We start from the raw sequence: 12,392 nt of genomic DNA on the forward strand, positions 1-12,392 counted from the left end.
CTTTAGATACCACAATAAATTGAGTATGCACTACTGAAAGGAAAAGGTGAGCTTGAAGCAAACAAAACTTAAACAGCACTGCTACTGTTCTACATTTACAGCTGTCACCTGCTTTTGTACGCTTCCCATTCCTTTGCTTCATAGCAATGACAGAAATAAAGACTTGCCACCCATTCAGCACACGCAGACTGTGCAGTGTGACCCTTCTCCCTCTGCTCAGTGGATGGAGAGATACCATACCTGGGATGTAGTTGCTCTGCGGCTCAATGCCTGCTGGGAAGTTAGTGTTCTCTGGGATAGAGTGACTGTAATCATCCAGCGGTGGGAACTCAGCTGGGATCTCTGTGTGCCGAGGCACCAGCACTGGGGGTAACACTGCACGATGGAAAAGAGAGAGAACAGTATTAGCAGCTTTAAAATAAAATGTCTGAGACCCTAGAAAATGAAGAGTAACCGGTTTGGAGTACCAGCCTTACATACACACAACACCAAAGTCGCTAATTAAGGAACACGATTTGATACTTGCTTCTGAAATAGCAGCAGCAGTTAAAGATGCTATTCTTAACACATCTCACTGGGGATGGGATGTGTGCTTAACTGAACACACCTAGGCTGTCTGCCTCTTCTAAGGCAAACAAACTAGCCTTCTCATTATTAAAAAAAGTTACATCACATGATTTGAAAATGGAGAAATTGCACCTAAAATGAAATGGCAAGGTAGGATTAGCATAAACATTCAGCCTGGCTCTGCAGGTTTGTACCAACATGCAGCAGAACTATCGACAGCTCCAGATGAAAGTCTCTCTCAGAGGCAGGAGGAGCGCCCAGAACAGGAAGCTCAGATGTGTTGGAAGCTATTCCTAACTTCAACTTAACAGTAACACTTTATCCTTAATACCAACAAGACCAGAGTGAGGCATGCATAGAACTCTGCTACAGTCCTCACTTTTATCTATACTGTGTGAGTTGGTTCTGGGCACACAGGGACACAATAGGAAGCTGGCAACAAGACAGCCTGCTCAACTTGTTTTTCATCGATTTTAAATGATATTTTCCCCCTGAGTGCAGATGCATAAATTATTCTGCTGCACGCAGTAATAGACTACCATCAATAATACATACGCTTTGGTTTTAAAACCCTACGCCTGCTGCTTTATTCAATTTTGAAATGCACTTATCTATCCCTCAGAAGGGACTCGGGGGGTCAGCAGTACCCGGGGTCTCCACTCGTTGGTAATGATAGGGATTCACGCAGACTTCGTCCTTCTTCATGTTGAAGGCGTACTCGCACATCTCCATGGCGCGCAGCTCATGGTGGCTATGCAGGTCCGGCCACCGCCACAGCCGGCAGTAGATGACATGGGGCAGCCCCTTGCGGTGGGACACCTGCAGCCGGCCATCCAGCGACCTGCAGGAGGAGCGAGAGGGGAGAGTTACTGGGCTGGCACTGAAACCCCATCACTGACCTCATCCCGCCAAGGAAGCCAATGTGAACGCTGCAGGCTCAGCGCGTGGCTGCTCCACGTTGTGGCACAATCCGCAGAGCCACCCGAACCCACTGAGACACTGCTGCACGATCCTCGCTGTCACGTGAAGCACACCTCTGAAAAATGCAAAAATGCTGTTCTACGTAACAGTCTAGCTTCAGATTCGTTAGTTTTCTGAAAAGACCTTAATTTGGAGGCACGAAGGAAGCTACCCCAGGTTAGAACACATTAATTTAAAGATAGTGTTTGTGTGTCCTAATACACAGACCATCTGCAGAGCTCTCACCGACTTACGCTGTGCATAACTAAGTCTTACAATACGTGCTGACAAAGCCAGACTTTTACCATACACAGAGACATGAATTTCCATCTCCACTCCCTGAAGTCCAGCCCCCTGCTTCTCTTGCTTTTCTTTATGACCGATATGAAACACTCCCGGGTTTTGGTGAAACACAGTGCTTCTTTTTTATTTTTGGTCAAGGAGAAAGAAAATTCAAATTTCATTTGGAATTATTTCCCTTGGTTCTTTGTGTTGGCAGCCAATCCAGAAAAACCAACCCAGCCCAACCCAAACCACACAAACAATTATTCAAGCAGTGGTTGTGCTGGTCTTGGCTGCCCTGGGAGACTTCCCAAAAACAGAGCTTGGTAACACGCACAACTCTTGTAAACACTGCTGCAACAGAAAGGAAGGAGAAACAGCACAGACCCCAGCTACACCTGATGTGGGGAGCAGGGAAACACATTGCAAAGCTGTTCATGGGAGGTATACAGAACAGCTATGCCATCACTGAGGGAATTGCTGGTACAGAGCACAAAACTCTAAAATCTGCAATCACATCACAGCTCCAAAATATGCACAACATCCACAGCTCTTACTTATTGCACACATGTACTTCTTCATATTGCCTCTGTGTCACACACGGGTCTTCTTCATGTGCAAAGCCAGAGCTCTGCTGGGTCCCACCCTTCAGACGGCTCTGAGCCCACCATCGGCTCTACTTCCCAGGTGTGCTCTCATGCCAAGCTACTTCTGAGCTCAGCAGAGAAGAAAGCAGGTTTTCCAGGTGCACATCTCATAAGGAACTGGTGGGGAAGGTGGGAAAACTGGACTGGTTTAACGGATGACACAGCGTCACTGTGTGTGCAGCCCTGCAGCCTGAACTGCTACCAGCAGTTACCTAAGCCAAAAGCAGCCTGAAAGCACAGCGCAGCTCCCAAGTGTTGCTATCACAGCTTTCCATAAGGAAAAAGAGATGGACTTTATGATCTTATCTAAAAAGACCTTTAAAATGACAGAGCCATATGCTTTGTTTTCAATCACAATAAGCTCCCCGTCTCCCCTCTCCCCTCAATAAGGAGATACAGTAAAAGAAATGACATTCCCCCAAAGCCCCGGAGGCCAATGACATTTTTATGATTGTGAAATCCCTCCTTAGGCTCTCTGCTGAAGGATGTGGGACAAAACAGTGCTTGTCTGCATTCACTGGGAAGAACACAGCCGAGTGTTCGGGTGGTTTATTTCCTCCTGCTGTCCTGCCTCAGCCCTCCAGGTGCATTTTCCCCACATGATGCTGGGGCTGAGCTGGGACAGGTTAACACTGTGCTCAGCATTTGATTGCTTCAACATTTCTCAAGCCCAGAGCCCTCAGAGGTGACCCACGCACACGTCTGCCTCTTCCATCTTCATGCAGAACAGCCAGATAACAAAAGGCTCCGTAGTGCACACAACCTTCAGCTCTCCTCAGCCGTGGTCTGATGCACAACCTGGCCCTGAGGGCTGACTGGAGTGTTTCCCAACACCACCTGAGAGCTGCACATCCAGGCCTCATTAAAACTTACAGAAGAAAGCTTCCATGAGGCTAGGGCTATATTCCTTCCTCCGACCTTTCTTTTAACCAGCCTGTGTTGAGCAGATCCCTATGTACAGTTGGTTTTATTATGCCATGCTACCTAACAGGATTTCTTCTCAAAATAGCAAAGCTTCTCTGCTCAACAATTCATTGCTGGCTGGATCTCCAAAAGCAGCCCCACTTCTTTTGGGACACTGTCTCTTCCTTCCCAGTCAGCTGCAGCTGAATACATCAGCTGTCCCCATGTTGCACTACAGGATTAAACAGCTAAGGCTGTGAAAAGCTCTTATTTTCAGTGTCAGTGTTCAGACCTGAGTGGGTGATCCAGCCTCTCACCACGTTCCCAACCAGCACATTTCCTGAGCCTGCAGGATAGAGGGAGAAAGTAGTGCAATCCACGGCCTGTAACCATTGCTGCCCGCCAGTGTGGGAGCATGTAGGCTATGAGACCCTGCAACGAAATGCAGGAACAATGCCAGAACATAGCCAGGCTGTCGAGGTGATTCCAGTTTGCAATGATTTATAACAAAACTGAATTCAGAAACAATTCACACAAAGCCCTGACGTGAGCAGGTCTCCTTCCAGCACCAGGGGTGCCAGCAATGAAGGCTGGGTCTGTGCACCCACAGCCAAGCTCAGGTGTGCTTGGTGAGAGTTGGCCTAACACGGAGGGCTGTAGCATGGCGTGTTCAAACACAAGGAGCAGGCAGTGGGGAGGTTACCCCACAGTTACAAGCAACAGTGATAAATACCACGTGAGGAAAGTGCCAAGACTCCAGGAGTGCAATCAGGGAATTTCGCTGCTTGCACAACAGCCTGAGGCCCAGCCAGAACAGCACTGCAGTACCACAAGAAGCCAACAGAAACCCCGTGGGCTGAACACTTTAGGACTGATCCATCCCTATCTGCTGCACCAAGCCACTTGCTAGGGAAGTCAAACACCCCAAACTGGGTGCTCCAAAGCCACTGCAGCTCAGAGAACAACGGCCAGCAGCGGCTCCTGATAGCAAAACCAGAGAGGGAAGGAAAAGAATGACAAAAACACTGAAGCTTTTTCTTTTTTTTAAACACTGTAACTGTTTGAAAAGGGGTGAGGAATAAATAGGAAAGCATTACACTGCAGAACAGGAATTTGATTTCTAGGCCTGATTATGTTTTCTCTTTTTTTAGAGCATGATTGAATTTGTGAGATCCTGAATCAGAAAAGGAAAACAATCACTACCACCACCACCACCACTTACTTTCCTCACTGGACATTTTGCAGCTATCTTTCCTGGGTAATGAACCTCTTCCCTGTACTCATTCTCCTTTAAAAGCGAAGCTCGAATCAGTGGAAGGCAGTAGTACAAATCAAGCAAAGTGATACGAGCCATAAGATACTGGAGGGATTTCTGTCAAGATTGGAAATTTCCAAATGCACTTCAACAGAGATTCAGTCCCCCGTCTCCCCTTCCCTTGCCATTCACATATATACACACTGCTGTTTGCTAAAGCCATCAGTTTTATATCACCATCATTAATCTTCCAAGAGAGCAAAACGCCTCCGTGCTCACATATCACCAGCATGTGCAAAACGGGGTTAAGGAAGGAGAAAAACAACCAGGAATAAAAAGTTTCAGTCACGCATTTCCATGGGGTTCTTATTAAAAACCACAAGCAGAAGCTGGTTTTTAAAGCCATGACAAATAAGCCAGCAGTACGCTCTAAAAGGCACCAGGAATTATGGCCACAGGCTGTGAGTTTCTCTCAAGCACAAAACATGATAAGTAGTTCCTTACTGGTCCTGCATCTGGTCTACACCAGGAAAGCAAGCGTTTATTCTTGTAGCAGAATCTGGCTTTTGTGCATACAGCACTGAAATATCCACAGGGCTTTGCTGAAAACTTGGATAAAATCTCAGCTTTCCCTGAATACTGGCCAAATGAAAAACACTGAATAAAAAAAATGACCTATGCAGCACATTCGTAATTCAAAAGCTGATCCCTTGCCATCTCTTTCCCCTCAATTTGCTCAGCATCACTGACTTTTCCAATTTCTGGAGTAGTTTTAACAATACTTTCATTCACGCTCTAGAAACAGAAGTTACCTGTGTCCAACTGAGCCTTGCAATGCACCTTACCACACCACCACAGAAGAAACTAATCATTAATACTGAGCACTTACATTTGTGGAAACTGAGAAGAATTAGCAAACACCCAGCTAGCCTGCAGCACATCTCTATGGAAAGGATCCATTTCTCTCTGGTCTCTCTCACCTTATTCTTACTAAGAATGCTTACTCTTCCCTCCCTTGGACTTGGAAGGAAACACGTCTCCTCTACGCCTGTAGATCCATCTCTAGGGAGACAGATGCTCCTGACCCTCACAGCAGTGGAGCAGAAGGCACAAAGGATGAAGCAATGGACAGAGCTGGGAGACCACGCCAAGGCGTTAGGTGAGCACTGCAGGTGTACTTACAGGCAGGCACAGGACCAGAGGCAGCGAGCGGCACAGCTCCATGCATCCGCTGCCCACCAGGTCTTGAGCAGAGACCGCCACAGCCTACAGCATCAGGTGGAGAGTTTACAGGTAGGCAGTAAATCCCAATTCTTCTGATGCTGCATAATTCTTCTAGTCTACTCTCATCCGCTCTGGGCTTGCAAAGCAGCTGACAGTACAGAAATGACCAGCGCTCCCATGTGTGCTTCCTACCGCCTATTTACAGCTCTCCGTCTGTCCCAGGGCTTTGCAGATTTCCCCTTCCCCCCACCTGAAAGCTGAAGAAATGCAGCACAGAGAGTTGATGTCAGGATCAGATTATGACAGCATGAGTCATTTATTAAGATTCCAGTAATGCTAAGCTCTTTAGCAGGTGCCTTGAGACCATATTTTGCAGAGTCTAATTTCAGATTCAGACATAAGTACGTTTTATTGGTTTACCATAAACTGTCTGCCCATTGTTGCTCCTTCAGAGCCTCCTGCTGCTGGTCCTGCACTGCTCAGCTCTCCCCTCTGAGCTCGGCCACTTCTGCTCTCTGATGGCACACAGATAAAAGCTCTGTTTCATTTACATTTCTTCAAAGATGCATCTTGTTTTGTCATGAAATATCACGATCCAACTATTTCTTCCTTTGTGCTTCTTACTAACCTCTCATTGATGCCTCTTCTGCTTACTCCACTTATTGGCTGCTGGCTGTCAAACCCAGTTCCCTTTCTTCTACTTAAGCCATTCTGTAATTACACGCCCCTGCATCTTTCATCTCCTCTTTGTTCTGACCATCAGCAGTTCACAAAATGGCTCACTCGCTGACCCAACGCTCGGCACTCACTGCGAGAGTCAAATGGGACAAGTTTTACTTTGCTAAGAATGTAACAATTCACCAATAATAATTATTGCCAACAGACAGTGGTAGAGAATAAGAGCTGCAAGCAGCACCTGCAGCTTACCAGTGTTTCTAAAAGTTTCACATCCAAGCCCCTTATCACTGTATTCTCCCATGGAGCAAATGTGACTTTTGCATAACAGTTTTTACAAGCCCTCTAAATTTAAATCTTTTTCTTTTTTTTTTTTTTTCTTTTTCTTAGCATCCCCGGTTCTTTTATTTATTTCAGCAAAGCCTGCCCAAATCCGTGTCAGACTCGTCAAAATTTATTTGTTCTTGAGCCTGGAGGGGCCTGGGGGTGGAAGAAGCATGCACATGGGAAGCTCGGCCTCTCCAAAGGAGCGTGTCTTTTTGGAAACTCATTTATCACACAAGCTTGTCATTGCTTCCCAGAATCCTGTGTCTGACTCCAATCCTGAAATCCAGAAAGCAACACGCTCCTGCCCAGCCCAAGCAGCAGCTTCCTTTCTGTGAGGAAAGATTCCAGGCATTCTCATGGCACTGTGTATTTGTACGTTCAGAGGAGTTTCGTAACGTGAAAATGGATGGAAATGCCAAAGAGATTCAGATTATCCTCCATAAGAGAGGGCACATTAAAAAAGTAACTCAAGAGAGACAGAATAGCTGGCTGGCAAGGTTCTGCCATCAATCTAGCAATCAAAAAAGCTGCTGTAAAACTCAGTTACTGCATTAACTTTCATGGCAACTCTACTGATTTACATTTAACATTTAGCTTTAAAATACGTCTGCCTGATGCTCCAAGGAAAAAAAATCTTCATAGCTTCACTGAAGCCAGGAGAGCTTTGCAAATTAGCATCAGCTGTGGATCCAGCCCAACTCAAACCAGAGGAAAAGAACCACGGGACGGATGTGCTTCTTGACTGCTGAAAGCAAAAAGAAATGAAGGCACTGCACAGCGCTCCGATAGAAGCCTCACACTGAGAACTGCTGCCCCACATATACTGGCTGCTAACAAAAGCAAGAATGATTATTGTCAGGAGTGCTGAGAAATGACAGTTTTAAGAGCTTGGACTCTCCCTCACAACATATGCAATTGCCAGTGTCATCCACAGGAACTTCATATAAATACCAGGAGTCGGAACTGACTTCTCAGATAAATGTTTGTGCATTCTATCAAGTTGGGTCAAAGCCAGCATTTCTTATGGAAACATTTTTGGTGGTCTTGGGCAAAGAACATGTTTACTTTATAGCAGATATAGCTAAAAATGTTGCGTGACAGCCTCCAATTATCTTGTTTGGAATAGTTTGAGGCTACTTGAGGTTCGCTGCTGTTATTTTCTTTATTATATAGTGAAAACGTTGCTGCTTTTCCTGTAATTTAAACAGCTGCTATTTCAAGATGTGACATCTGTTGGTACCTCCCCCACACGGATAACAGGATCCAGGGCGAAGCTGTCCAGAGTTCCCATCTCCCATTCTCAAAAGCATCTCAGGTGCTTTTCACACAGATTGATAGCCCTTCTGGATCACATGGGCCCTTAAAGCCTCCCATTAATCCTCCTGGCTCTCCGCTATATTGCTTTCTGAGCTGCTTTAACAACAACTTGGCTCTGTAATTATTTGCACAACCAGTACTAATTAACAGCACACCACAAATAAGGGCCCCGGTCCCACAAACGCTCATGCTTCCGCCCCAGCCCCTCCGTGGGGCAATCCTTTGGGATCTGCTGCAAAGCAGAGCTACACACAGGCTCTGCGGTGAGGACCTGGTCTTCATTAAACCCCAGCAACTTGAAAAGAAATGCAGATTTTAAAAGACAACGAAAACAACCTTCAGTCTGGGTTACTCCGTCTGCAGCCTCCGCTGTGCTCCCCAGCGATTAGCCACCTCTCTTCTCCAATCTTTCCCAGCCTCCGACCCGCGCTGGCATCCTGCGAGCTGCTAATGAATCAGTTGCAGATGAATCACTTCCCATGTGCAGACGGCGCGTTTCATCACAGAGCAGATTCTCACAGACTTTCCTCTTTGCTCACACAAACCCAGTGACAAAGAGCTGCCTCCGCTATACCCAAACAAGCCTTGAAGTTTCCACGAGATGCTGAGGGAAGGTGTGCGCCATGTGAGAGGTGAAAAGGGTAGTGGAAGAGGCTGTGTTAATTTTACAACTCTGAGTTCCTTAATTATGACTCACGGCAACGCAGGAGAAATCCAGCTTAAAAAGCAGACTGAAGGAGTGTGATGTCTTAGGGGAACGCTGCAGATTTAAGATGGGACGCCTCATTAAAAGCCCACAAAAGTTAACATTTTACAGTCTCTTGTGTCTGTAATTACTACTGAAATCAGAGGCTTGTGACTCCGCAAGAGTCCAGCCATATGTGGGGGGAACAGCTTTGTGAACTTCTCCCTCTCATAATCAGGTTTTACAGCACAGCTGAGGGGGGGCAGGGACACAAGAAGGGGATGCTCCAGGCTCTGGGGCTGTTAGTTTCATTTTGTGGGATGTTTCGGTACAATAAGAGAAGAGGGTTATTTGTGTCAGAGAGACGGAAAACGCTTCAGCCGAAATGTTTATTTTTTCCCACCAAAAGCACTTAGCAGCAAAAAGAGGAAGCTGTGGATGTGGCCTACCTGAGAGCTTCCTTTCTTCTAGTAAATCTGCACATCAGTGACAGGGTTTGCTCAGGCTGCCACTGGCAGCTCAACAGCACAGCACTTGTGCCATGCAGCAAGAGAACATCACCACCCCAGCCACCTATGGCCCACATCACCATCCTGCCCATGGAAACCCAGTTCTGTGTCCCCACATTACAGGTTATTTTTAATAAATAAATACACACAATAATAATCCTCAAACTTAGTATTTCTTCAATGCAAGGCACCAGAACTCCTCTGCTCACCCAAGCCTGACTTGCACACAGTGCTGCTCCCTCTCTAGCCAGGACGCACCATTTTCCCCACAAGACATCTGCTTCTCTCTATCAGAAGCAAAGCAGTGCAAGCACAGATGTTTTCCCTCTGTCCCTCATCCTGCCAGAAGCTGCACCAGCCCTGCATGGCGATATGGCTGGGAACAGGGATGTATAATTTCAGTGCTTAGCTCTGACTAATGCAGGATGTGTGGGAGCGCAGCAGAGGAGCATGAATAACAGCTCGGCAGAGCACGTCCCTGTATCGTGCTACGTCAGTCTTATCATCCAAACAGGATCTCAGCATGTGCGTGCACAGTACCTTTCCTGTAAAGGTTTAGTTGTTACTATTCCTTGCATGGAAATCCAGCTGGTATGACACAAAAAGGAGCAGGAAAAAGCAAGCAGCCAGAACAGCCGCACTGAATATAAACAAATACCTTATTTTTATGTAAATGTCAGTAGTAATAAAAACTTGAGGCAAGTGATTAAAGAACAGTCCAGGAAAAAAAAACAACAACCAACACAAAAACAAGTCCTCATTCAACCACCACAGCAGACAGAGTGGTTCCTAAATGAGATGTTTTCCAGAAGTTTTCCATGAGGTGTCCATCATGAACTGCTGAAAATACCAGTTGCATCAAAACTCACCTTTAGGCAACAGAGAGACATTTCAAGCAGCTTTCCTGTTGTCATCCACCTCCCCTCTCTCTCCAAAATAGAAAGAATATTTAATATTCACGCCCTGGGAACCTCAACTGAATACATACTTAAGTGTGAAGCTTAGAACAGAAACAGCCCTAGAGCTTGCCAAGGAGAGGGAACAAGGAGGGAAGTAGACTCGCAGGTAAATATTAGTTTGTACTTGAAAAAGCCAGAGTACATTTTGAAGCTGCTTTTGATTTTTGTGCCAACTCTGTCAGACGCAGGCAGGGCTTGGCCGTGCAGGGAATGAGTGCCTGGGGCACAGCAGCTGGCTCACAGGGATGGCGACATTATCAGCCAAACTATGGAAACCCTTCAGAAGCAGCCACCCAAGCACTGGCTGGGCTGCTGCACCCACTTTCTACACTTGTAGAGGGAGCAAAGGGAAGCTGTTGCCCCCTCCGCTCCCGCTCTGGACACCATCCCTCTGAGCTCTTTTCCCTGCCTCACCTCACCTAACACCAACCTCTGCGGGTGCTGAGCAATAATGCCAAAGTCTGGAAGCTTCTTAAACTACTGGAGAAATCTCTCCTGGCCTCTGCTGTGACCCAAAGGAGAATCCACAAAAGACATTTTCAGTTCCTGAAGTGTTTTCAAAATTACATGGGTACACAGATGAGATCCATCTCTGCGTAGCCAAGAGAAGAGTTAACATCCACTCACTGCTCAGCAGCTCACACCAACACACAGTGCTTCCATGGTCAGTGCAAAGTCCACTCTGCGCTCCAAATCCAAGCTTGAGAGAAGCTGGAGAAGTAAGCCATAGTAATTGCTCAGGGGGAAATGCACACAGCAGGCCAGCAACACCACCCCACCTCTCTGACACAACACAACGAGGCACGTAGAACAGCGGGCAATTACGGATGGTCTTCTTTTTATGTCTCCTCTGCAGCAGCATGGTGCACTTGCTGGGTCCCTGGATCAGAGGTGAGTCACAGAGGACCTTCCACCAGTGAATCATACGCACATTTTTAAGCACTCTGCAGGTTTTGTTGGGTAGGAGATGTCTCACGACCTACACCATCCCTAAATACTTCCAGGGCTGCCCAAGGCGGGGGTGTGTGAGGGCACACAAACCAGCAGCGATCCTCTGCAGCCACGTGAATGGTGCAAAGAGGGACACTGACACAGATCTAACAGCACAGCTCACTGCTGTAGCAAGAAGTGACTGTGGACACAAGCTACACAAAGATAGGGAAACAATGGAATAAGTCACAAATATTTGATTTCACAAGTTAAGACGATTTTCTTTCCCTGCCCTTGTGACTAAGCCTTTGGTCCACACACCCACTCCATCCTCAAAAAACAGCTCCGTGAAACAAATGTGATTGCTCTAAAATACACACAGACAATGACTGGGCACACCTCCTCCTCACGGCACTCCGTCTATTTACCAAGAGTCTGCATTGACTGTCTGCCTGGGATGCACCACGATCCAGCTCCCCCTCCCACCAAGGTGTTAAACACTGGCCAGCCCAGCTCCTCTTCATTTGCCTTATCCCATTCCCAAACCTCCATCTCTGCAAACAGCATCGCTCATTCAGACGACCTTTCCGGGATCATTCCTAGGTCATAAAATCACGCTGGAAGGGCCCTTAGAGCACACCCAGCCAAGCCCCTGCTGTGGGCTGGCTGCCTCCCACCAGAGCAGACTGCCCAGGGCCCATCCAGCCCAGCTCTGCAACACCTCCAGGGATGGGGCACCCACAGCTGCCTGGGCAGTCCATGCCAGCACCTCACCGCCCTCTGAATTTACACCTAGCATCTAATCTAAATCTCTAAAATAAATAAATACATGAAGATCTACCTTTTCTTTTCCCTCTCTGTGATCCGTACAACCTGCCTTCTGGTGAATGCTATCTAGTCTCTTTTTCCTCCCTGGCACAACAGTTACATATCTTGTTCCTTCAACCCATATAAAAAAACAGCCAAAAAAAAAAATATGGTTGTTCTGAACCATCAAATCACACTCTTCTCAACCTGTTTGATATCTCATACAAGGTATTTTGAACAGCCTACAGCCCTGTCCTCAAGGCACTCCAGCATTCCTTATGCCCCACAGCTGAGTGCTCACCGCAGCTCCCTCCCCAGCCAAGCTGTGTGCCCATACTGGATCCC

The 12,392-nt window shown here is 46.9% G+C and overlaps 1 protein-coding gene across 2 annotated transcripts in view; it reads right to left on the reverse strand.

The window, feature by feature from the left end:
• SMAD3 (SMAD family member 3) overlaps nucleotides 1–12,392 on the reverse strand; it is a 65,096-nt gene that overhangs the window by 17,542 nt on the left and 35,162 nt on the right. For both annotated transcript variants that reach the window (XM_052672590.1, XM_052672591.1), the window contains exons 2-3: nucleotides 1,215–1,408; nucleotides 241–375 (exon numbers count right to left, since the gene is read on the reverse strand). In XM_052672590.1, coding sequence (XP_052528550.1) covers nucleotides 241–375; nucleotides 1,215–1,408 — 329 coding nt within the window. The remainder of the gene's footprint in view (nucleotides 1–240; nucleotides 376–1,214; nucleotides 1,409–12,392) is intronic.

Source organism: Tympanuchus pallidicinctus, unplaced genomic scaffold (assembly GCF_026119805.1).
Source record: "Tympanuchus pallidicinctus isolate F22 unplaced genomic scaffold, pur_lepc_1.0 scaffold12, whole genome shotgun sequence".
Lineage (NCBI taxonomy): Eukaryota > Metazoa > Chordata > Aves > Galliformes > Phasianidae > Tympanuchus > Tympanuchus pallidicinctus.